Source organism: Tenebrio molitor, chromosome 1, assembly GCF_963966145.1.
Source record: "Tenebrio molitor chromosome 1, icTenMoli1.1, whole genome shotgun sequence".
Classification (NCBI taxonomy): domain Eukaryota; kingdom Metazoa; phylum Arthropoda; class Insecta; order Coleoptera; family Tenebrionidae; genus Tenebrio; species Tenebrio molitor.
In genome coordinates, this window is record NC_091046.1 from 43,180,869 (window position 1) to 43,206,690 (window position 25,822).

The window sequence follows — 25,822 nt, forward strand, 5'->3', positions numbered from 1 at the left end:
ATGTCCGGCAGTGTATTACGAGTAAACATTTAAATAATTTATTAATTTATTTTGCAACAGTTGTTCCTTCTCATTTAAATATTTTCTTGTAGTTTTCAAAATATCGATATCGCAACAAAAAAAAAAACATAATTGTTCATGTTACTATAATATTTCATGGACGTAATAAATTAAATATTGCACGACGATCTAAATCAAATTGAAAAATACGTTATGGCTCGTTTCAACTTTTTTTTCCATACTTTTGCCTTTTCTATAGAAAACTAATGACTCCTATAATCGCAGCGTGTAATTTGTACACAGTGACCAGAAAAATGTTTGCACTGGTGCTCCTAGTACATTTACATAACATTTCTTCAATTGTTTTGTTGAGTCGCACTGTATATCGGGAAACATTATCAACTATAAAATCAACGGTACGAGCCAACCAAACATCATTCACCAACTAGTCAAGATGAAGTTGATGGTATTTCTATTTCTTTCTGCTTACTTCGCAGCAGCATTGGTGGCAGGATGGCAGAGGAGTAAGTTTTTTTGAAATTTTTGAATATTTAATATTTATATCACTTTCAGTAGGCTATAAAAGAAGATACCTACCAACCTAAAAAGGTGGGATGAAAATTCTTACATTCATATTGACAAAAGATCTATGTGAATTGATGAAACCGAAATAAAAGCAAAATAATAATTAAATGTTTTTGTGTCATTTTTTCTACTCGTCACTGACATGGTGTTACCTCATTTCGATAATAATAATATTTTTTTCTAAGGTAGCTCGGTGGCCGCATGGCTGTCGGAGACAGTGCTCCGAGGTCGCGGTCCCGGCGCTAGTGGGTTCGAATCTCACCGAAGGGGGAGGGTTTTTTCAAAGGAAGGAACCTCCACCGGGCCATGGATGCGTGTGTATGTCTTTCAGGGACTGACGGTAGGGTGGTGGAAGGAAGAGCGACACTCTTCCGACACCACCGCGAGGTCAGCAGGGTTCAAATCCAGGCCGGATGAGCCTCTCCCATGGATGTTTGTGCTGTATTTCGTGTTGTGTTGTCCAGAAAGGAAAAAGGAGAAGAGCGGGTGGGCGTGGGTGGCCGGGGTAAGTATCCCGGAGCCCCGCCGCACACAAAGGAAAAAAAGAGAGGAAAAAACGAGCCGACCTGATAGACCAGTACGGTGAAAGGGGAAAGGCTATTTAAAAAAAAAAATTCTTTCTAAAGATGTTCATGGAAACTATTTCCATTGTTCCGCAAGTAAAATTTCAGTTGGAGAAATCCTGATATAAAGGTCACATAAAAGGAACAAAAAAAAGAGTGTGTGCTTAAGACCGCACGACAAAAGTGAAAACTTCTATGATGCTCGTTACTGATTTTAAGTAATATGTACCTATTCTATAAAAAATATATCATTATGGATGACTTGGAGGAATAAGGAGCAAGGCATAAATAATTAATATTGTTTTTCTAACACTAATATCTTATACAGTGCATTTTTTAACTGTTGCCATAGGGAATTGCATGGTAAAACTTATACCCCCTGTTAACTTTTGTTCTGACGAAAATATTCAAACCATTTTTGCAACAAAGTTGGAAGATTTTTTAAACTATCGGATAGATTACAATTCAATATCCTAAACTGTCGAAAAAGTTGTGAAAAAATATTTTAAAGTGCGCCGGAATAATAGTACGTCGAGCGGTCGCCAGAATAGCGTCCCTGTCGGCTCAACCAGCATCTGACCAAATTCCATTACAGTGCGACATTTACAAAATAGTCGAAGAAAAACATTTTGAACAATTCTTTTGATAATTTCTGTTAATTTGTTGAATTATTTCTGCATTAACGTTATTACGTTTTGTTTTTTTATAAAGAGATTTAATCATAGCCACGAGAAGATCTCGCTATTTATTTTTTAAATGAAACTAACAAAAATCAAAAGTGGGGATAGGCAGTTGCTGGTTGAGCCGATAAGGACGCTATTCTGGCAGCCGCTTGACGTACTATTATTCCGGCGTGGTACAAATATTTTTTTCACAACTTTTTCGACAATTTAGAATATTGAATTGTAATCTGTCCGATAGTTTAAAAAGTCTTCCAACTTTGTGCCAAAAATGGTTTGAATATTTTCATCAGAACAAAAGTTAACAGGGGGTATAAGTTTCACCATGCAATTCCCTATGGCAACAGTTAAAAAAAATGCACTGTACTGTTTCCATGGTGCATTTGAGCTCACACCTTATGTTTCCCATAAAATACGCTTTTCTCTATAAGACACGTCGTCAATAGCAACGTATCTTATAGAGTCATAAAATACGCTCACACATATTATTCAAGTAACATTTTATTCATCATTTTTACAGTAATTATCACAAAAGTGAAAAGTACAATTATTGAATTGGAACTGTCACATTAGCTTCGTGCTCTTGTTCCTAACATCTTCTTCTTTAACTTCTGCTGTTTCATCCAATGCAAATGCCCGGCCATCGAAAACTGGCAATCTTTACATTTTCTTCAAATGATTCTTGCCGTAGTGTGAATTAACTTTTAATGAAGTTCTACACACTTACCCCATATCAAGAAAAGCTAAAATGACATCTTCCGTTACCTCCGTGATCCTTTTTTTATTGTTCCGGCCTTGAAACGAAACATACACCTTTTCGTATGCACTTTTAGACTTCATTGGTAACAAATTGCCCCTTTTTTCTTATTTCTTCTGGCACGTTTTGGTACATTTCAACAATGAAAATTGTTTTTTTCCAAATTTGTTGATATTATTACCATAGTACCCACGGCAACCTCCGCATTTTGTGTATTGTAACGCGCCTCGAATAATTTCTGAATTTATTAAAATTTCTGATAAGATGTTAGTGTTTGAAAAAATCTTGAAGACAACACGTGTTTTATAGTTTAAAAATCTCGATCTATTAAACCCTCGCTCCCTGCGGTCGCTCTGATTTAAACTACGATCTCGATTTTTAAATCGTCTATAAAACACTTGTTGTCTTAATAGCTATAAAAAAAATACTTATAATTTATTACATTATTTCTTGCCCAGAAGGTTTTATAATCGTTAGACAGTTACAAAATGTTCGGCAAAATTTTTATGATCGTCTTGGTTAGTGTCTTAATTTATTACATTATTTACAAGGTTTTATAATCGTTAGACAGTTACAAAATGTTCGGCAAAATTTAGGTTAGTGTCTTGCAGCCTATGGAAGACAGTTGAAAAATTTATGAAATGAAAATTCAAAAATAATTAATATAGTTTAATATTGTTGAAGTAGAATTTTATTTATTTTGATGTAATTATGATTTCCTATGTTTTATGTTTATGAAATAAAACTGCATATTTTTTAAAATATCCCATTCACTCATTTCTTTATTTGAAAAGGGTCCATTGAAAATTATTACTGTTTGACGTTTGTTGAGTTTACATTACGTCAGCCTACTTGGCAAGCCACCTGGTAAATTTAATAAACCTATTTTTGCTCTAATTCCGTGATTATTTTGTTTTGTACAATGGGCCGAACTGAAATTGATTTATAAAATATTAGGGTGTCCAGAAAGTTCTGAGCGTTTTTGTGGTATTCTGTTTCACGATATAAAATAAATGTAAAATCGATTGCTAATTTTTGTTAGTTTTTTAAAACATGAAGTACACTTGTCCATAAACAATTTGACGTTTTTCAGTTAAATAATTTTCAATTGGTTACATTCTGTTTGTTGTTCTGTTGTTTACACGGAAAAAGAACGAAATCGTAATTTAATGTTATATGAGTTTAAAAATGTGGAAATATATGCAGAATTGAAGGTGCAGGGACGGTAAAAGAGTCTACTTGTCGGAGATGGTTTGCGAAATTTCTGAATGGGGAAGAAGGTCTTAAGGATCAGAATCGTTCGGGAGGAAAGAATCCATCTTCCATCGTTGTGGAATTGAGCTTTTGGGACAAAGATGGTTGGAAGTCATTGACAATAACGGCGAATATTTAGTTTAATTGTTGTGTAATTTTTTAAGTAATAGATATTTATTTATTTTTATCTATTTTTCTAAAAAGCTCAGAACTTTCTGGACATCCTAATACTAATCTAATCAGGAATTGTGTATACTATTTGTTCCAACATCACTTATGAAAATGAGTCTCAATTTAAAATTTCTTTATAATTATTTTATTCCCCTATTTTTTGAATCCTCGGGATCTGGAGTTTCAATTAATGCAAACAACAGTGTTTTAAATTTTTATATTAATAAGTTGATAGTAGATTGTTAAATAAATTTTCCTCACTAGTGAGTTTACTTTCTCCATTTTCATCACTAGTGATGCAAACGCCTATTTTCCTCACTAAATTGAGTGTTGAAAGTATCATCTTCATAAGCCATGTTGGAAAAAACTTTTTGCTCCTTTTTTGCGTTGCACTCGATAACTTTTTAAATCTTACAATTCGCCCTAACGTGATATCAGTGGCGTACTCAACTTTTGTGCTTGAACTGTACATGGCTTTTCTGTCCTTATGCGGATCTATAGTGCAAAACTGAGTGCACGTGATTTCATAATTGGTCTGAAGATCCTGGGGTTTTAAGATTGTGACGTATTTCAAATTCACGCTGTATTTTTGTATAGAATAGGTACATATTACTTAAAATCAGTAACCACCATCATAGAAGTTTTCACTTCCGTCGTGCGGTCTGAAGCACACACTCCTTTTTTTTATAGTATTTTTATCAGCTTGCCACCAAAGGGAGAAATTTACTATTTGCAATACAATTACTTATTTACATAATTTATGGTGACAGGACAATTTTTGCGATTATCATCTGCGATGTCCGGCAGTGTATTACGAGTAAACATTTATATAATTTATTAATTTATTTTGCAACAGTTGTTCCTTCTAATTTAAATATTTTCTTGTAGTTTTCAAAATATCGATATCGCAATTGTTTATGTTACGATAATATTTCATGGACGTAATAAATTAAATATTGCACGACGATCTAAATCAAATTGAAAAATACGTTATGGCTCGTTTCACCCTTTTTTCCATACTTTTGCCTTTTCTATAGAAAACTAATGAGTCCTATAATCGCAGCGTGTAATTTGTACACAGTGACCAGAAAAAGGTTTGCACTGGTGCTCCTAGTACATTTCCATAACATTTCTTCAATTGTTTTGTTGAGTCGCACTGTATATAGGGCAACATTATCAACTATAAAATCAACGGTACGAGCCAACCAAACATCATTCACCAACTAGTCAAGATGAAGTTGATGGTATTTCTATTTCTTTCTGCTTACTTCGCAGCAGCATTGGCCAAATGGGACTGGGGTTTCCCTTGTAAGTAATGTAGTAATTTTTTTTTGAAATTATAATAATATCACTTTCAATAGACAGTAAAAGAAGATACCTACCAACCTAAAAAGGTGGGATGAAAATTCTTACATTCATATTGACAAAAGATCTATGTGAATTGATGAAACCCGAAATAAAAGCAAAATAATAATTAAATGTTTTTGTGTCATTTTTTCTACTCGTCACTGAGATGGTGTTACCTCATTTCTAAAGATATTCATGGAAACCATTTCCATTGTTCCGCAAGTAAAATTTCAGTTGGAAAAATCCTGATATATAAGTCTTTCGGGAACCAACTTCCTGAAATCCTGAACACCAAGCCACTGGAAAATCAAATAAATACGGAGTGCGTGCAGAGAACGAGACATGTCGGATTGAGAAAGTAGCCCCTACACGAATGAAAAAGGAAGAAAAGAAGAATACAACGAGGGATTTGGAATAAGTAAGTAGGTAAGAAGAACGCCCAAGAAGAAGAAAGGAGAAAGAAGCCCAGCACATAAAAGGAACAAAAAAAAAGAGTGTGTGTTTAAGACCGCACGACAAAAGTGAAAACTTCTATGATGCTCGTTACTGATTTTAAGTAATATGTACCTATTCTATAAAAAATATATCATTATGGATGGCTTGGAGGAATAAGGAGCAAGGCATAAATAATTAATGTTATTTAAATCAAATGCCGTTTTTAAATAAACATGAAAAATCTGTATTTTTCAATAAAAACTGCAAATACGTCCGCTTTTAGAGGTACACTCTAGCAAAATTTGTGAGGTTAGGTTTGGATGTTTAAGTTTTATTTTCTTGACAATGATATTGAACACAACACATGTTTTCAAAGCAATACACTGCATTATGATAATTTGTCCATTTTCCTCTTCACATTTTGCTACACAAATTTTTCCAATAGATGAATTACGTATTATATCCTACATTCATCTGTAAACTTACAATAATTGTCGTGTCTTTATCGTTTATATCATATAAAACTATACAGGATATTTCATGAGTGATAATGAGCCTGATGGAATAATAAATTCAAGCCACAATAAATTTTCACAAAAAGCCGGACATTTTAATTTCAGTAGCCAACTTTTTTCGCAAATATAGTGTGAATTATCATTTTAAATTTCGTCAGGCTCATTATCACTGGTCAAATATCCTGTATATATATAAAGTTACTCCTGCAGCTCTGCACTGAGGTCAGTCAGGTCACAAAACAACGTACAATGAAAATTTAAAATTGACAAGTGACGCACAGTTGATTGTTTTTCGCTCGCTCCGCTAAAAAACTCGACTCCCGAGATTTTAGCTTGCCGCGAACGTGACGGGCTGCCAGCTGCGAACGTGATGCATGAAACTAATTCACTGCCCAGTAATTAAATGTATGTGGTGCGCCTAAAGAAGTTTTCAAAAAGATAATAAGACAAAATAGATGACATGAGAGAATTATTATGATGATCAAATTTAAAATGGAGATGAAGGAAATGACCAATGAAATGAAGAAGATACGGAAAGAACCAAGGGGGTTTAAAGAGGAGATCAAATACCTGAAAACTGCAAATAAGATAAGAAACGGAGGTATACAATAGAATATGAGGTATACAATAGAACAAGAACAGCAAAGCACAAAAAATAGAATAGAGTACCTAGAAAAGAAGACTAAAAAAGAAACAATGTACTTAATAATCTACGGGCTGGAAATGAATACCCCAGATCCAAGGAAAGTCAACGAAGCCTAGAAAACTTCATGGCGGAGGATCTAAAGAGACAAGAAGAGAAATGCTAATACATCTTGATAATATGGAGGATAAGGAAACAGTGCTGGAAAAAAAAAGGCGAAGGTTAGGGTACTGCCTTCTTTTTTGTGGAGCGGCATTTGGTATTTTTACAAGGGTAATGCAAAGGTAACTAGATGAAAATAATTTTGTTCCACATATAAGGCAAGTTGGGTTATTTTGCCTTCTTTTGACACCTACAGGTGTAAGAGTAACATTGAAAAATGGCGAAAATTGCTCAAAATTGGTACAATAGTCCTTCTATCCATGCTAAAGTACTGTGCCAAATTTAAAAAAAATTGATCGAGGAATTTTAATGTTATTACCTTTTAAAATTTCGGAATATTTTACACGCGTTCTTATGAGAAATCGATCAATGCTCGTACTTATAAAAAACATATTTCAAAATGGCCAATTTTTCTTAAATTTTTCACACATAAAGTGTCGATATCGTAGAATTTTCTAATGAATTTACAAAAAAAGTTGGTCGAGGATTTTCCATGTAATCGCTAATTATATGTGAAAAAACACGGTTTTTGAGGTTATGTACCTGTTTTAATTTCAATAAAAAGTGAACAAAACCCATATAATTGACGTCGGTATGCAATATTACACTCATATCGCACTTTTTACTAGAGTTACGTTAAGAACTTTAACAGAAATGCAATGAAAATTCAGTGTGCTTCTGTTTACTTTTACGTAAGTACAGTCTTAGTGAAAAGATTGTAAAATCACTCGTAAGTAATTATCTAAATATCAAGAAAATAAACACAAAATTTACTTGCAACTGATTACAATTCGTTTCCAAAAATTAAAAACTTTTTTTGCAAATATTGATTCCTTGTAATAAACGTTTCATAGCATTATAAGAATTCCGCAAGTTTTTGCTGAGATTGTTACTCCAGTTCATCCTTAAGATAATGGTAGCAAAAAGTTATTTTCATAATGCATACAAGATCATCCCAATGTCTTTACAATGTGTTAGTCTAAAGGTCATAATTAATTGAATCAGCGACATTAGGTAACCTTTGATTTTCCCACTCATAACTGCAGGTAAAGCTACTTCGAATTAGATTCGATTAAACAGCGTCCAGAAACAGACGATGGTTTTTAAGTGCATCGACGCCGAGAAACTGTACGCGAAGGACCCCAAATTGAAAAAGGAGGACGTCCAGATTTTACAAGAATGGCTGAAAAAGCAGCCCCACTTGCCGCAACTCGAAGGTCAGTCTCTTCTAAAAAAACTTTTCAAAAATCTGGATATTCGAACTGTTTTGAATTTTAGAAACGCAATTGATCTTGGCGCTTCACAGCTGTTATTACCGAATCGAATCGGCCAAAACGGCCATCGACAATTATTTTACGGTGCGGACTCATTGCCCAGATCTGTTTGAATCCTTGAATGAAGAAAACACTTTAAGAACTGCTTTGTCTTTTGGGTATGTGCACATATTATCATCGGACAAACAACAGACTGGTTTTGCAAATACAGGTTTGCCAAAGTTCTTCCGAAGAGAACTCCGGAAGATTATTCAATTTTCCTGGTAAAGCTAATCGATTTTAAAACTGAAAATTTCAACACTGTCCATTTTATAAACATTGTTGATATGGTTTACATTTTGAATTTACATCAGACTATTATGGCAAGCGGTGTAATTCTTGTATACGATTTGAGGGGATTTTCTCTAGGACATTTGACTAAATTGAACCTAACAGCAATGAGACAAGTTCTGTTTCATATCCAGGTGAGTCTTTGTACATTTTTACACTCATTGTTGTCTTCATAATATGAAAAGGAAGGTGTACCAGTCAGAATTAAGCAGATTCATATTCTTAATGCGCCCCTGTTTACGGACAAACTTATGGCCATGTTGACACCTTTCATAAAGAACGAGTTCTACAAGATGGTAAGAAAAAAGTATTAAAAAAGTTGTGTAGGTACTAAAAAGCAAAATAATTGCAGTTGCAGTTCCACCCTGCTGTGGAAACTTTTTACGAGCAGGTACCTAAATACTATTTGCCTAAAGACTACGACGGAGAACTGCCCTCTTGTGAGGAGCTACAAGGTGCGTATAGAAACATAAATGGACGTAGGTAGTTATCACTTATCTATTTTTAATTATAGCTGATACCTTGAAGGATTTACTAGAAAATTTCGATTTCTTTAAGTGGCAAAATAGTCAAAAAGTCGACGAGTCGAAGAGGTTCGGAAGGCCGAAAAATGTTAGTACCATTTTTGGAGTGGACGGAACCTTCAAAAAACTAGAAATTGACTGAGTTGTAATAAAATTAAATGTTAATAATAAATCCAAAATATGACACAAGTGTTTCATTTTCCTAGCGACCTAAAAAAATGCAATTCATTATCGATGACTTAACCTGTGAAAAAAAATTACATTCTTGAACGAGAGAGATTTATTTACAAAATCTGTTTTTAATACAGTTCTATGATAGTACCTACTGCGCAAGAATTAGTTCGGCACTGTCGATTTTTTATAATGGTTACAAAATTGTATTTTATGGTGCTTATTAATAAATTAATAATTGCATCCTATTGAGGTCATTATCAATATCAGAGGTTGCCATTTATAACCTGTCAATTCAAGGACAACGAGACTACATAGTTTAGAACACAGATAAGTTCAACTTTTAGTCATAATATTCAAATGAGTGTTAGCAGTTTTTATTGTTAAGATATTTCTCGAATATGTTATTACGACTGGAGAAAACATTTCTAGTCTAGACTCAGTTACACAAAATGGTGCATTGACATTAATACAATAATAGTTATTTATGCAACACTTTTTTTACGAGGAGAAAAATTTGCTCGCTGCGCTCGTGCGCAATCCGCCGAGTAAAAAAAGATACTTTACTAACGAGTAAACGATTTGCATACAAACATTTTTTGGCGCCCGTAAGTTTAGATAACAATTTTTTCGACACCCTCAAAATTTGAAAATTTTTCGAAACCCTTAAAGTCTCCAAATCGCTTGAAGTCTTTAAAATTAGCTTGACGTTTTGTTTTGACAAGTTGTGGCATTTATTTATCAAAATCCTTTCACGCATGAGAAAATTCTCAAATTCTGAGTGTCGAACAAAAATCTTTTTTTGAAATGATGTTAATCTTACCTCTGATTGTGCTTTTTACCATGCCATGATTGAAGATCTCTACGTACAGTTAAAGTAGATAGGTAGGATCTTCACAATTTCTTGATGAAACGAAAATTGTGGGATAATACGTCAAACCATTATGTTTAAACATGTTTGTTGATAAATTTATGACCTCCACTATAATTTATTGAAAGCAGCAATTGAATGAAAAGAATACCGAGTGATCAAAAAGAAAACAAACCAAGAGTGCTAAACTCTGTCCACTCATAGATTGCTTGACATAAATGTTACTAAAAATGTTCACTTACGCTATAACAAATAGATCCGGCGCGAAATTTAAAAAAATGGAAAGAGCAGGTTTACACGTGATGTTTTATTATTACTCTGCATGTTTGCACTTCGGAAAGACGAAAGAAAACTTCAGTACAGTAGGAGTAATATATTAGGTTTTATTAACACGTACAGAGTATTTCAAGAGTGACAATGTGCTCGACGGAATAAAAAATGCAACCCATAATACATTTTCGAATTTCCAAAAAAGCTGGCTATTGAAATTAAAATATCCAGCTTTTTTCGGAAATGGCTAAACACAAGCAAGAGATTATTTAATATGTACTACAGGGTGAGCAACAATAACTGATTCAGTTGGCAAAAAAAAAATTGTACATAAAATTTTCAAGACTGTGAATTGTACCTATTTCAGTTTGTTTTATTGACATTATTGACAGCTGGTATACATTTCAAATTTAAAAGTCTTGGTTTTTGTAATCTTTTATTAATAAAATGGTTTTCTCGTTGGAACATGACATAAAAGTCACCAAAAATCACCAGAATTTATTGCCAACTCAATCAGTACTTGTTGCTCACACGGTATTATATAATACATGAACAAAAATTACCTCTGTATCATTTTCGATTTTTGTATTTATGAAATTTCCAAGGTCGTCCAATTCAGTTGAAATCTGGATATTTTGTCAACTTGCCTCGTCCAATTTCCGACCTCGACTTCGTCTCGTTCTTCAATCTCTGGGCTGGCCACAAAAAGACTCACTTCTACTCTTTATGATATAATATGTATTATATCATTGAGGGCCGTGGCTTTCAAAATAATTCATTCTTCGTTGTTCTCATTATTATTGATCGAGCCATGTTCAAAAATATATTCCTTCTCATACATTTTATTATTAATTGCTGGGTTGCTGAAATTACGTTATCATTGTTCAATTATTGTTAATCACGGGATTGGGAGCATTGTTACATTACTCTTTAGTAGAAGTACCAGAATCTCATAATTTTTAATACAATGTGAGCATCGGCGCTCACCAACGACTTTTTGTGCGAGATTCTTCTCCGGGCCTTTATTTTATTTTTCTGAAGCGAGGAAGGAAACTGATGACCTCCCCGCTAATGTGGGCGGCGTGATAGCGGCCGGCACAAGGATCGGCCACCTTCCTCCTTCCCTTAGTTTTTGAAGTGAAAACTTCTTTAGGCGCACTACATACATTTTATTCCCGGGCAGTGAATTAGTTTCACGTGACACGCTAAAATCGTTCGCAGCAGGACACGGTAGCTGCACGACACGGTTGCAGCATGACACGTTCGCAGCAGGCTAAAATCCCGGGAGTAAAATATTCAAGACTAGTTTACTTTCCTTCATTGCGGAACCCGATTACAGATTTAGTAGTGTATATTGAAAATGGATGGACTATACATATATCGAATGTTCATTTAAATTTCCGATCAAATTTGGCGTTGAAGAGTCGATTGCGAACCACTCGCGTAAAAACAGAAACAACGCAAAGTAAGATTTAAACTGCGCCTCGGCTAAAAAAGTGGCGAGGACAAAAGGCACATTTTGACGGAGGTGCATATTAAATTTTTTAGGCGACCACACGAAATACAAACCAAAAGACATGATTGGAAAAATTACAAATTTATTTTTATCTACTTTTTAAAATACATGCAACAATTTGAAGTGTAAACTTCTTTAGGCGCGCCACATACATTTGATTCCCGGCAGTGAATTAGTTTCATGCGACACGGTAGAATCGTTCGCAGCACAAGCTAAACTCGGAAAATCGTTCGCAGCACGACACGACAAGCTAAAATCAAGGGAGTCGAGTTTTTTAGCGGAGCGAGCGAAAAACAATCAACTGTGCGTCACTTGTCAATTTTAAATTTTTCATTGTAAGTTGTGTTGTGACCTCAGTGCAGAGCTGCAGGAGTAACTGTATATACAGGGTGTCTCAGCTAAGATTTTCGAGCCTAATAACTCAGTTATTTTCCAGCGGATTTTTGTGAAATTTAAAATGCAGATATTTTAGACGGTGAAGAATAAAATCCTATTAATGTAATCACCCAAGTCTTAAAAACGTAATTTTTACATGCCTTTTTAAAATGTTGAATCAATTAAGATTTACATAAAAAATTTATCGTCAATAAAAAATGCTGTAGGAAAAAACTGGTCCTTGAAAGACGTCTGGTTTGCAAGAAAAAAGCAAAAAACTGTGTTAAACGTGGCTGCAAATGCAGAAACGTGGACGCGTATGAAACAAACGCGCAATTTTGCAGAATTTTGGACATACCTTTTCGCAGAAGCGCAGGTGACATATTTGACGTTTATCTTACTAACCGTAATTTATTATACTGGATGCTTTAATTCTTCCATAAAGTACTAAAACACGATCGGGATATTTTAGCAAGGTAATTTAGTTCACGTACGCTTCCTGGATCTTCAAATAAATTGACGACTCTCTTAACCTTACATTTTGTAAAGCCTACATTTGGATAGTGTTCCACAAGAAAACGAACTCTGTTATTGAAGTTCTTACGACACTTTCCATACACAATTTTTTTTTTCCTTTTTCAACAATATTGTAATTTCAGCCGCTGTAGTCTATTTTTGGAGTATTTTCAATAAATTTTCACAATTTGACGTTTCTAATAAAGCGCGCCCAATTTTGACAGACTTTAAAGGGTGTACAAAATGTTGCTTGGCAATTAATCATCAACTGTTTCAAAAGGTACTCTCGTGTCAAAAATGGATTACTCCCTAGGATTTAGGGATATTCGTTACTAGGTTGCCATAAATTTGGTTAGGTTGGAGTCTATGTGGTTTCTGGTGACAAACAAAAGATATCCCAAAAATGTAAGACAGCAAACTAATTGTAACAGTTGCAAATGACTAATTTCTCGCTAAGTGATAGATGATTTTTCGTTCCACAATCAATTTTGGTTACTGGCGGCATATTTATTTGGATTTAATCTCTCAATTCAAAGTAACCAACCTTAGGCATTCAAAATAACTTTTCAAAATTCTAGTTACACACAACATGAAAAACGTTATTTCCCTAAAAGTTCGAATTCTAGGGAGTAATCCATTTTTGACACGAGAGTAATTGCTCAAATACCTTCAAATTTTACATTAAATTTTTTACGACAAAATCTAATCTTTTCGTCGAATCAGACAAGTGATTTACTTAATTGTTTGTGTAGACCCCTATTTTTTAATGTTTAACAATCTAATAATAATCGCGCATAATTTTCGATAAAGGAAACATGTGTTAAAATTCATTTTTTAACTTGAGGTAATTTTATTATTACTAATTGAACCTTCACGTTCTAAAATATCTGCATTTTAAATTTCATAAAAATCCGTTGGGAAATAACCGTGATATTAGGCTGGAAAATCTTAGCTGAGGCAGCCTGTATACAGTGCCTTTTTTAACGCTGGCCATAGGGATTTACCTGACAAAAACTTTGGGTCGTGTTAATAAGCGTTTTAGCAGGAATTTTTAAGTGAAATTTGGCAGAATATTAGATTAGTATTCTATAAATCAATTTAGGTTTATTTTATACTACAGAATATACAATATATCGCGCGTTCAAATGAAATCCTGGGCTGAGTAGGCGTTGGAAAAAGTAAACCGTTTAGAACAGTGTAAAGTTTGAATTTCCCGCCGTTTGACACGATGACATTTGTTCATGTTTAATCGGGACATAATTAAACATGTTTGTTTTCAACAAAGGAAGAAAAAAAAGAAAGATTTTTTGGCGCTAAATTTTATAGGTTAGCTATCAACATGCTCCAATTAATCAACGCTTTAAAAAAGCACAACAATTGACGGTTTCCAACGCCTACCCAGCCTAGGATTTCATTTGAACGTGCGATAGTTATTTTTTTATTAAATTGGGCTTTTTTTGGCATGAGTGGGCCAGATTAAAACGCGAGTGAAACGAGCGTTTTAAAGGCCCACGAGTGCCAAAAAAAGTCCAATTTCACAAGAACGAGTTGAATGGGTTTTTTTGTTCGAAGACCCCATTAAAGCCTCCAAATGGCTTAAAATCTTTAAAATTAACTTCACGTTTCGTTTTGACAAGTTCACATTTATCAAAATCCGTTCACATAGGAGAAAATTCTCAAATTTCGACACTGTCGAACAAAAAAAATAGTTACGGAATTAATTTTTTCTGACACTAATATCTTATACTGTTTCCATGGTGCATTTGAGCTCACACCTTATGTTTCCCATAAAATACGCTTTTCTCTATAAGACATGTCGTTAATAGCAACGTATCTTATAGAGTCATAAAATACGCTCACACATATTATTCAAGTAACATTTTATTCATCATTTTTACAGTAATTATCACAAAAGTGAAAAGTACAATTATTGAATTGGAACTGTCACATTAGCTTCGTGCTCTTGTTCCTAACATCTTCTTCTTTAACTTCTGCTGTTTCATCCAATGCAAATGCCCGGCCATCGAAAACTGGCCTTTTTTTATTGTTCCGGCCTTGAAACGAAACATACACCTTTTCGTATGCACTTTTAGACTTCATTGGTAACAAATTGCCCCTTTTTTCTTATTTCTTCCGAAACGTTTTGGCACATTTCAACGATGAAAATTGTTTTTTTCCAAATTTGTTGATATTATTACCATAGTACCCACGGCAACCTCCGCATTTTGTGTATTGTGACGCGCCTCGAATAATTTCTGAATTTATTAAAATTTCTGATAAGATGTTAGTGTTAGAAAAAATCTTGAAGACAACGCGTGTTTTATAGTTTAAAAATCTCGATCTATTAAACCCTCGCTCCCTGCGGTCGCTCTGATTTAAACTACGATCTCGATTTTTAAATCGTCTATAAAACACTTGTTGTCTTAATAGCTATAAAAAAATACTTATAATTTATTACATTATTTCTTTCCCAGAAGGTTTTATAATCGTTAGACAGTTACAAAATGTTCGGCAAAATTTTTATGATCGTCTTGGTTAGTGTCTTGCAGCCTATGGAAGACAGTTGAAAAATGTATGAAATGAAAATTCAAAAATAATTAAAATAGTTTAATATTGTTGAAGTAAAATTTTATTTATTTTGATGTAATTATGATTTCCTGTGTTTTATGTTTATGAAATAAAACTGCACATTTTTCAGTCTATCCCATTCACTCATTTCTTTATTTGAAACGGTGTCCATTGAAAATTATTACTGTTTGACGTTTGTTGAGTTTACATTAAGTCAGCCTACTTGGCAAGCCACGTGGTAAATTTAATAAACCTATTTTTTATACAACTGACATTAAAAGTGACGTTTTTAGTGGAAGCTAATTTGATTAAAAATTGCACTTTATAACTTACAGTGTTAAAAGTACTTTTAACACTAGATGGTAAAAAAAACTTTTAACACTAGTTATTTTTTATTTATTTATAAATGTTAAAGTGGCTTTATTTGCCACTTTTTCAATATCTGCGGGAAGTCTGTCGTCGATATCGGCATCGTTAACGTTATTTTCTTTGCATTCTATGTTTACGAATGCAATAATGTGGAATTGAATAGTGTTTTACAAAACTTAATGAAAACTTTTTTGACGTTTCTAATAAACAAATGTCAATACAAGACTAGCTACCTGATTTTTGCCGCAGAAATTAAAATAAACATCAAAAATACGACAACGTTTTTTAATGCAATGCAAACCAGTTGTATAAAAAATAGATGTACGATGGACGTGTTAAAAGTGATTTTATTTTGTTCGCTGCGCTCGTTTCCCAATCTACCCCACTTACAAAATAAAATCTCACTTTTAACACTTACATCATAAATAAGTAAATAACTATTTGCTCTAATTCCGTGATTATTTTGTTTTGTACGGTGGGCCGAACTGAAATTGATTTATAAAATATTAGGTGTCCAGAAAGTTCTGAGCGTTTTTGTGGTATTCTGTTTCACGATATAAAATAAATGTAAAATTGATTGCTAATTTTTGTTAGTTTTTTTAAATATGAAGTACACTTGTCCATAAACAATTTGACGTTTCTCAGTTAAATAATTTTCAATTGGTTACATTCTGTTTGTTGTTCTGTTGTTTACACGGAAAAAGAACGAAATCGTAATTTAATGTTATATGAGTTTAAAAATGTGGAAATATATGCAGAATTGAAGGTGCAGGGACGGTAAAAGAGTCTACTTGTCGGACATGGTGTGGGAAATTTCTGAATGGGGAAGAAGGTCTTAAAGATCAGAATCGTTCGGGATGAAAGAGTCCATCTTCTATCGTCGTGGAATTGAGCTTTTGGGACAAAGATGATTGGCATTGACAATAACGGCGAATATTTAGTTTAATTGTTGTGTAATTTTTTAAGTAATAGATATTTATTTATTTTTATCTATTTTTCTAAAAAAGCTCAGAACTTTCTGGACACCTAATACTAATCTAATCACGAACTGTGTATACTATTTTTTCCAACATCGCTTATGAAAATTAGTCTCAATTTAAAATTTCTTTATAATTATTTTATTCCCCTATTTTTTGAATCCTCCGGATCTGGAGTTTCAATTAATGCAAATAACAGTGTTTTAAATTTTTATATTAATAAGTTGATAGTAGATTGTTAATGTAGATTGTTAAATAAATTTTCCTCACTAGTGAGTTTACTTTCTCCATTTTCCTCACTAGTGATGCAAACGCCTATTTTCCTCACTAAACTGAGTGTTGAAAGTTTCATCTTCATAAGCCATGTTGGAAAAAACTGTTTGCACCTTTTTTGCGTTGCACTCGATAACTTATTAAATCTTACAATTCGCCCTAATGGTATCAGTGGCATACTCAACTTTTGTGCTTGAACTGTACATGGCTTTTCTGTCCTTATGCGGATCTACAGGATGTTTTCGAAGTTGAGGGGTTCCTTGTAACACGAGATACTATACATTATTATTAAGAATTTTAGGCTAAATCTTCTTAGTAAAATGTTTGTATTAAGGGAGATAATTGATTGTATATTTTTATTGTTTTCTAAAATTTTGAGTCCGGTCCTGTCTATTTCTCCGCTGTACTAGATTAATAACTGACGTGGCCCAGGATGGTGTCTTTCTGAAAATCGCTCTGCATACTCTCTGGACGCCGCAGTTGCATTCTGATAACGTGATAACATTGCCCATGCATTAGCAACATATCTGTGAGCTCATTATTTTCGTAATGATAAAGCCATTCCGACTAATTAGGTGACAACTCTGACAGTATTTTTGATTAACGTCCATGCTCATTTGATTTTTTTTTGTCAATTCTAATTTCTAAAAAATCAGCGCAAATTTGAGCAGGACCGGTTTCAGAATTTTCAAAAAAATTAACTTATTGTATCTTCATTGCCGTACACATTTTACTAAGGTGACTTTGGCTAAAACTCTTTAGAACAACGCATACTATCACAGGTTAAAAGGAACACCTCAACTTCGAAAACACCCTGTATAGTGCAAAACTGAGCGCACGTGATTTCACAATTGGTCTGAAGATTCTGGGGTTTTAAGATTGTGGCGTATTTCAAATTCACGCTGTATTTTTGTATAGAATAGGTACATATTACTTAAAATCAGTAACGACCATCATAGAAGTTTTCACTTCCGTCGTGCGGTCTGAAGCACACACACCTTTTTTTTATAGTATTTTTTATCAGCTTACCACCAAAGGGAAAAATTTACTACTTGCAGTACAATTGCTTATATACATAATTTATGGTGACAGGACAATTATTGCGATTATCATCTGCGATGTCCGGCAGTGTATTACGAGTAAACATTTATATAATTTATTAATTTATTTTGCAACAGTTGTTCCTTCTGATTTAAATATTTTCTTGTAGTTTTCAAAATATCGATATCGCAACAAAAAAAAAAACATAATTGTTTGTGCTAGGTACTATAATATTTCATGGACGTAATAAATTAAATATTGCACGACGATCTAAATCAAATTGAAAAATACGTTATAGCTTTTTTTCCATACTTTTGCCTTTTCTATAGAAAACTAATGAGTCCTATAATCGCAGCGTGTAATTTGTATACAGTGACCAGAAAAATGTTTGCACTACTGCTCCTAGTACATTTACATAACATTTCTTCAATTGTTTTGTTGAGTCGCACTGTATATAGGGCAACATTATCAACTATAAAATCAACGGTACGAGCCAACCAAACATCATTCACCAACTAGTCAAGATGAAGTTGATGGTATTTCTATTTCTTTCTGCTTACTTCGCAGCAGCATTGGCATTTTATAGTATAGATAGTAAGTAATGTAGTAATTTTTTTTGAAATTTTTGAATATTTAATATTTATATCACTTTCAATCGTAGTGGAAGCCGTCAACGATTATTTCAAAAGAGTACGAGGGTAGCGCCAAAATTACCCGGCCTGGCTATGAAGGAGGCAAAATAAAGTAAAATTTTTCAAATTAATTTTCGATGTAATCTTCCTTAACTTCAATACACTTGTTACATCTTTTAATTAACAACTCAATCCCTTTAAAAAAATATTTTTTTGGTTTATTCTCAAAACGGGCTACTACCGCTGCTTTTAACTCATTATCATCATTTAAACGTCGCCCACATAGATATTTTTTTAAATATCCAAACAGATAATAGTCACTAAGGGTCATGTCTGGGCCACAAGGAGGATGGTCGATTTAGTGGAAGCCAAAATCCAGCATGGCGACTTGTGCGACACCGGCAGTAGGAACTGGTGCATTGTCATGCAGTATCCGGGCGCCTCTGGTTTGCTTCCCCCGGTATATTGTCCCGCAATTTATGAAGCAATACTGCATAATATTTGCCCTTGACCGTGGTGTTAGTTTCCTTAAAATCTATAAGAAGCAATCCCTCACAATCACAGAAAATTGTGGCCATTACCAATTTTGTTGATTGACAAACTCTGAATTTTCTTGGGGGTGTTTCACCCTGACGTCGCCATTCCATCGATTCCTTTTTCGGCAGAGGATCATAGCACAAGACCATTGTTTCATCTCCTGTTGCAATGGTCTTCAACACAGCCTTTGGATCTAATCCACAGAGTGTTAAAAGTGTTCATACACATTCAACTCGATGTTGCCGCTGAACAGCCGAAAGAAGTTTGGGAACCCATCTTGAGCTGACTTTATGCATTCCCAAATGGTCATGCAGGATCCAGCGAAGACTTGTATTTGAAAGCTTAACTATTTCTGATATTTCTTTGACCTTCTAACGGTGGTCACTTAATACCAACCCTTCAGCAAGGGCAATTTTGTCATCCGTGAACCTCTACTGGTCGAACAGATCCTGGATCATCTTCAAGGCACTCTTGTCCCATACGAAAGCGCTTTGCCTATTCTTTTACTACAGAATAGGAAGAACAACTTCCACTGTACACGTCATCAAAACTTTATTTGATAATTTAGGGAGTAAACGTTTTTTTACCAAGAATTTTATCACAGCTCGATACTTGATTTGACCCACTTGAGACATTTTACTCAATACGTCGTGTTTAAGATACCTTCAATTAAAAACTGTTTAACGCAGAACGTCATTTTTTTTTTGTAAGGCTTTCTAAGATAAGTATCTATTAAATGCCTGCTAGAAAATCTGGATCTACTCGTATGTCAGGCTGAGAATTTTTGGCGCTTAGCTCGTATATAAAGAAGATAAATCTAAAAAGATGGGATGAAAATTCTTACATTCATATTGACAAAAGATCTATGTGAATTGATGAAACCCGAAATAAAAGCAAAATAATAATTAAATGTTTTTGTGTCATTTTTTCTACTCGTCACTGAGATGGTGTTACCTCACTTCGATAATAATAATATTTCTTTCTAAAGATGTTCATGGAAACTATTTCCATTGTTCCGCAAGTAAAATTTCAGTTGGAGAAATCCTGATATAAAAGTCTTTCGGGAACCAAGTTCCTGAAATCCTGAACACCAAGCCACTGGAAAATCAAATAAATACGGAGTGCGTGCAGAGATCGAGACATGTCGGATTGAGAAAGTAGCCCCTACACGAATGAAAAAGGAAGAAAAGATGAATACAACGAGGGATTTGGAATAAGTAAGTAGGTAAGAAGAACGTCCAATTGAAAAATGGCGAAAATTGCTCAAAATTGGTACAATAGTCCTTCTATCCATGCTAAAGTACTGTGCCAAATTTAAAAAAAATTTGATCGAGGAATTTTAATGTTATTACCTTTTAAAGTTTCGGGATATTTTTTACACGCGTTCTTATGAGAAATCGATCAATGCTCGTACTTATACAGGGTGTCCCCAAAGAAGAAGACGAGTCCATAACTCCGTTATTTATCGGAAGATTTTAATTATCTGTACACCAAATTGAATGGTTGTTAATAGGCTACAAAATGGCCTAATAAATTCAAGTATAGCCCCATGGGCTTCAAGGATAAACTGTCAAAATATTTTTTTTCAAATGAGATTACATATTTTTTTTTAGTAATTCTGATAGAGATTTTTATTCTGAAAACAACAATGTATTACACGTATACACTTAAATACCAAAAATTCACCAAAAAAAAATGTAAAAAAAATGCTACTATCGTCTATGTTCCATTTTGCGCTAAACATTGGTGGCATATCTGCGCAATCCTACATGTTATTATTTGTCATTTGTTTTTCCAGCTACCTTAATTTGGTTATTACATTGTAACGCAATGCATTTTGATAGCTTTTCGCTTGGTGCTCGTCATTTAAAAAAGTTAGTGATATTTTTTTTTATGTGAAGTTATACTTGTGATACATTGTTGTTTTCAGAATTAAAATCTCTATCAGAATTACTAAAAAAAACTATGTAATCCCATTTGAAAAAAAATATTTTGACAGTTTAGTCTTGAAGCCCGTGAATTTATTAAGCCGTTTTGTAGCCTATTAACAACCATTTAATTTGGTGTATAGATAATTAAAATCCTCCGATAAATAAGGGAGCTATGGACTCGTCTTTTTTTTGGGGACACTCTGTATAAATTGATAAAAACCATATTTCAAAATGGCCAATTTTTCTTAAATTTTTCACACAAAGTGTCGATATCGTAGAATTTTCTAATGAATTTACAAAAAAAGTTGGTGGAGGATTTTCCATGTAATCGCTAATTATATGTGGAAAAACACGGTTTTTGAGGTTATGTACCTGTTTTGATTTCAATAAAAAGTGAACAAAACCCATATAATTGACGTCGGTATGCAATATTACACTCATATCGCACTTTTTACTAGAGTTACGTTAAGAACTTTAACAGAAATGCAATGAAAATTCAGTGTGCTTCTGTTTACTTTTACGTAGGTACAGTCTTAGTGAAAAGATTGTAAAATCACTCGTAAGTAATTATCTAAATATCAAGAAAATAAACACAAAATTTACTTGCAACTGATTACAATTCGTTTCCAAAAATTAAAAACTTTTTTTGCAAATATTGATTCCTCGTAATAAACGTTTCATAGCATTATAAGAATTCCGCAAGGTTTTGCTGAGATTGTTACTCCAGTTCATCCTTAAGATAATGGTAGCAAAAAGTTATTTTCATAATGCATACAAGATCATCCCAATGTCTTTACAATGTGTTAGTCTAAAGGTCATAATTAATTGAATCAGCGACATTAGGTAATCTTTGATTTTCCCACTCATAACTGCAGGTAAAGCTACTTCGAATTAGATTCGATTAAACAGCGTCCAGAAACAGACGATGGTTTTTAAGTGCATCGACGCCGAGAAACTGTACGCTAAGAACCCCAAATTGAAAAAGGAGGACGTCCAGATTTTACAAGAATGGCTGAAAAAGCAGCCCCACTTGCCGCAACTCGAAGGTCAGTCTCTTCTAAAAAAACTTTTCAAAAATCTGGATATTCGAACTGTTTTGAATTTTAGAAACGCAATTGATCTTGGCGCTTCACAGCTGTTATTACCGAATCGAATCGGCCAAAACGGCCATCGATAATTATTTTACGGTGCGGACTCATTGCCCAGATCTGTTTGAATCCTTGAATGAAGAAAACACTTTAAGAACTGCTTTGTCTTTTGGGTATGTGCACATATTATCATCGGACAAACAACAGACTGGTTTTGCAAATACAGGTTTGCCAAAGTTCTTCCGAAGAGAACTCCGGAAGATTATTCAATTTTCCTGGTAAAGCTAATCGATTTTAAAACTGAAAATTTCAACACTGTCCATTTTATAAACATTGTTGATATGGTTTACATTTTGAATTTACATCAGACTATTATGGCAAGCGGTGTAATTCTTGTATACGATTTGAAGGGATTTTCTCTAGGACATTTGACTAAATTGAACCTAACAGCAATGAGACAAGTTCTCTTTCATATCCAGGTGAGTCTTCGTACATTTTTACACTTATTGTTAAATACTATTTGCCTAAAGACTACGACGGAGAACTGCCCTCTTGTGAGGAGCTACAAGGTGCGTATAGAAACATAAATGGACGTAGGTAGTTATCACTTATCTATTTTAATTATAGCTGATACCTTGAAGGATTTACTAGAAAATTTCGATTTCTTTAAGTGGCAAAATGGTCTTAAAGTCGACGAGTCGAAGAGGTTTGGAAAGCCGAAAAATGTCAGTACCATTTTTGGAGTGGACAGAACCTTCAAAAAACTAGAAATTGACTGAGTTGTAATAAAATTAAATGTTAATAATGAACCCAAAATATGACTTGATTTTAAACACAAGTGTTTCATTTTCCTAGCGACCTAAAAAAATACAATTCATTATCGATGACTTAACCTTATTACAAGAATTACATTCTTGAACGAGATGGATTTTGGGTGGATTTATTTACAAAATCTATTTTTAATACAATTCTTCTACTGCGCAAGATTTAGTTCGGCACATGTCGATTTTTTGTAATGGTTACAACATTGTATTTTATGGTGCTTAATAATAAATTAATAATCGCATCCTATTAAGGTCATTATCAATATCAGAGGTTGCTATTTATAACCTGTCAATTCAAGGACAATGAGACTGCATATTTAAGAACACACATAAAACTACATATTACAATGAATTAACTTCAACTTTTAGTCATAATATTCAAATGAGTGTTAGCAGTTTTTATTGTTAAGATATTTCTCGAATATGTTATTACGACTGGAGAAAATTTTTCTAGTCTAGACCCAATTAAACAAAATGGTGCAACAAGTGAGTAAAGTAATACTTTTTTTTTATGAGAACGAAAATTTGCCGCACGAGCGCAGCGAGTGCGCAAATCCGCCGAGTAAAAAAAAGATACTTTACTAACGAGTTGCATACAAAAAAATTTTTATAATTGCGTTAAAAAATGACACGCTACGGCACTTTTTTTGACGCAAAATGCGTGCAAAATTGAACCGCTAAGGCACTTTTTTTAACACTTCTTGACCGATTCAAAAATCACATATTCTATGAACGCAAACGAATGAAAAAACTTGCACTTTTTTTGACGGACGTTAAAAAATGCTTGTTCCAAACCAGTAAATTGTCCAAAAAGTGTCATAAAAATGACACATGACACATGTCCAAGGAAAGCGGAAGGGGAGGAAGTCCAATCCAATAATACAGCGTGATCAACAATGACTGAGTCTGTTGGTAATGAAACAATTGAAAAATATTGGTGTTTTTCTGTTTCGTAATTGGCACTGACCGGATGTTTTAACTTGACACGAAAACTAGGTTATGTCGGGTATGTTTATGCTATTACAAAAATGACCCTTTGATGGTAAACGTCAAATTCGCCTGTCAACGCTGTCAAACCTGACAACCGGAAATACGTTTAGATTACAGTGATACCAAAATCATTCAAATTTTCATTGTTCCCAACAGATTCAGTCATTCTTGATCACGTTGTAGTACCGTGCGATCGAAAATAAAAAAAATCGATATGGCCATACACTTCAGTTGGCAGCACGTAAAAATTTAATTCAAATGTCATTACAATGGTAATTGTCATTATTAATTATTGACTATTAAAATTTGCTATTACATACTTACAATATGTTCACTTTAGAGCAACAAATTTTCATTTTCCAGTGTTTCTTCAGCAATGGAGAAAGGCTTGGTCCTATTCGACCTGTCGAGTTTTTTGAGGAATTTCAAAAAAAATTTCCGGACTTTCAAGGCACTTAACCAACAACTTGCCCAGAAAGTATACAAATGCGTAAACATGTTTTTGGAAACAGGTAGTGTTCTGCGCAAAAAAGATCAGCTGAAAATATTGAAGAGGATGAACAAAGAATTATTGCAGAGATTAACCCAAGAAACTAACCTATCATTTGGTACAGTTCAGCTTATCCTTAAAAAAGATTTGCACTTTTTTCTCTATAGTCTGTCTGTTGTTCACCCCTTTGACAATAAGAGCCTCTACAACCGACAACAACCTCTCTGGATAATATTGATTGATCGATGATCGTTGGATCTTGGATCGATTTATAAACAAGCAGCATGCGCGTGCTCCGTGCTCACCGTTGACGTTAAATGAAGGTGCGGGAGTTTTAAATCTCATTGTTTCATTGCACTAGCTGAGGAAATTCTTTTACAACCGACAGATCACACAAAATTCTTTATGAGAATCAAGATTTCAACATTCTCAAAATCACTAACCTAACTTTTAAGACTGACATCAGATAATTGAAATCTTAACGAATTGCCAACTGAAATTTTTGGTCAGCGCCTACTCTATTTATTTTTTCGATCTCACGGTAGTTTAGTCAACGAGTTCGAGTGTAAATTGGGTTCTTTATGCCATGAGTGGGCTACTTTAAAACGCGAGTGAAACGAGTGAAACGTTTTTTTGTTCGACGAGCCCTTTAAAGGCTCCAAATCGCTTAAAATCTTTAAAATTAGCTGTTTCGTTTTGACAAGTTGTGGCATTTATTTATCAAAATCTTTTCACACAGGAGAAAATTATCAAATTCTGAATGTCGAACAAAAATCTTTTTTTGAAATTATGTTAATTTTATCTCTATAATTTTGATAAAGTAGTATCTCTAAGTTGCCATTTCAACAAGATAATGATCAAATGCGTACATCTAGTCTAATCTGATTGAAGATCTCTACGTAGTAGTAAAAGTAGATAGGTAGGATCTTCACAATTTCCCGATGAAACGAAAATTGTGGAATAATACGTGAAGCCATTATGTTTGTTGATAAATGTATGATGTATGACCTCCATTATAATTTATTGAAAGCAGCAATTGAATGAAAAGAATACCGAGTGATCAAAAAGAAAACAAACCAACAGTGCTGCCTTTGTTTTATCGAAAAGTTCGTCTTAGATTGACTCATACGCACATGTATTCTT

General features: G+C 33.8%; 1 protein-coding gene and 3 long non-coding RNA genes across 5 annotated transcripts; 3 read left to right on the top strand and 1 right to left on the bottom strand.

The window, feature by feature from the left end:
- The first annotated feature begins 380 nt into the window (after window positions 1–380).
- Window positions 381–1,059, top strand: LOC138141229 (uncharacterized). Its single transcript, XR_011163042.1, has 2 exons — window positions 381–524; window positions 577–1,059. It is a non-coding gene; the product is annotated as an uncharacterized lncRNA (long non-coding RNA).
- A 1,252-nt stretch (window positions 1,060–2,311) lies between these two features.
- Window positions 2,312–2,957, bottom strand: LOC138122247 (uncharacterized). Its single transcript, XR_011156399.1, has 2 exons — window positions 2,556–2,957; window positions 2,312–2,497 (listed from the first exon to the last, which is right to left on the bottom strand). It is a non-coding gene; the product is annotated as an uncharacterized lncRNA (long non-coding RNA).
- Window positions 2,958–4,977: 2,020 nt separating this feature from the next.
- Window positions 4,978–5,489, top strand: LOC138135181 (uncharacterized). The gene is made up of 2 exons (XR_011160898.1): window positions 4,978–5,318; window positions 5,372–5,489. It is a non-coding gene; the product is annotated as an uncharacterized lncRNA (long non-coding RNA).
- A 2,493-nt stretch (window positions 5,490–7,982) lies between these two features.
- Window positions 7,983–9,411, top strand: LOC138134759 (alpha-tocopherol transfer protein-like). Of its 2 annotated transcripts, none has more exons than XM_069053247.1 (6): window positions 7,983–8,329; window positions 8,391–8,544; window positions 8,598–8,850; window positions 8,929–9,012; window positions 9,069–9,171; window positions 9,231–9,411. In XM_069053247.1, the coding sequence occupies exons 1-6, from the start codon at window positions 8,209–8,211 to the stop codon at window positions 9,380–9,382; spliced, it is 867 nt and encodes a 288-aa protein (XP_068909348.1). In that variant the 5' UTR covers window positions 7,983–8,208; the 3' UTR covers window positions 9,383–9,411. The 2 variants fall into 2 exon arrangements, with proteins under 2 accessions (XP_068909348.1, XP_068909338.1); XM_069053237.1 differs by having other exon boundaries at window positions 8,008–8,329; window positions 8,902–9,012.
- The last annotated feature ends 16,411 nt before the right edge of the window (window positions 9,412–25,822 follow it).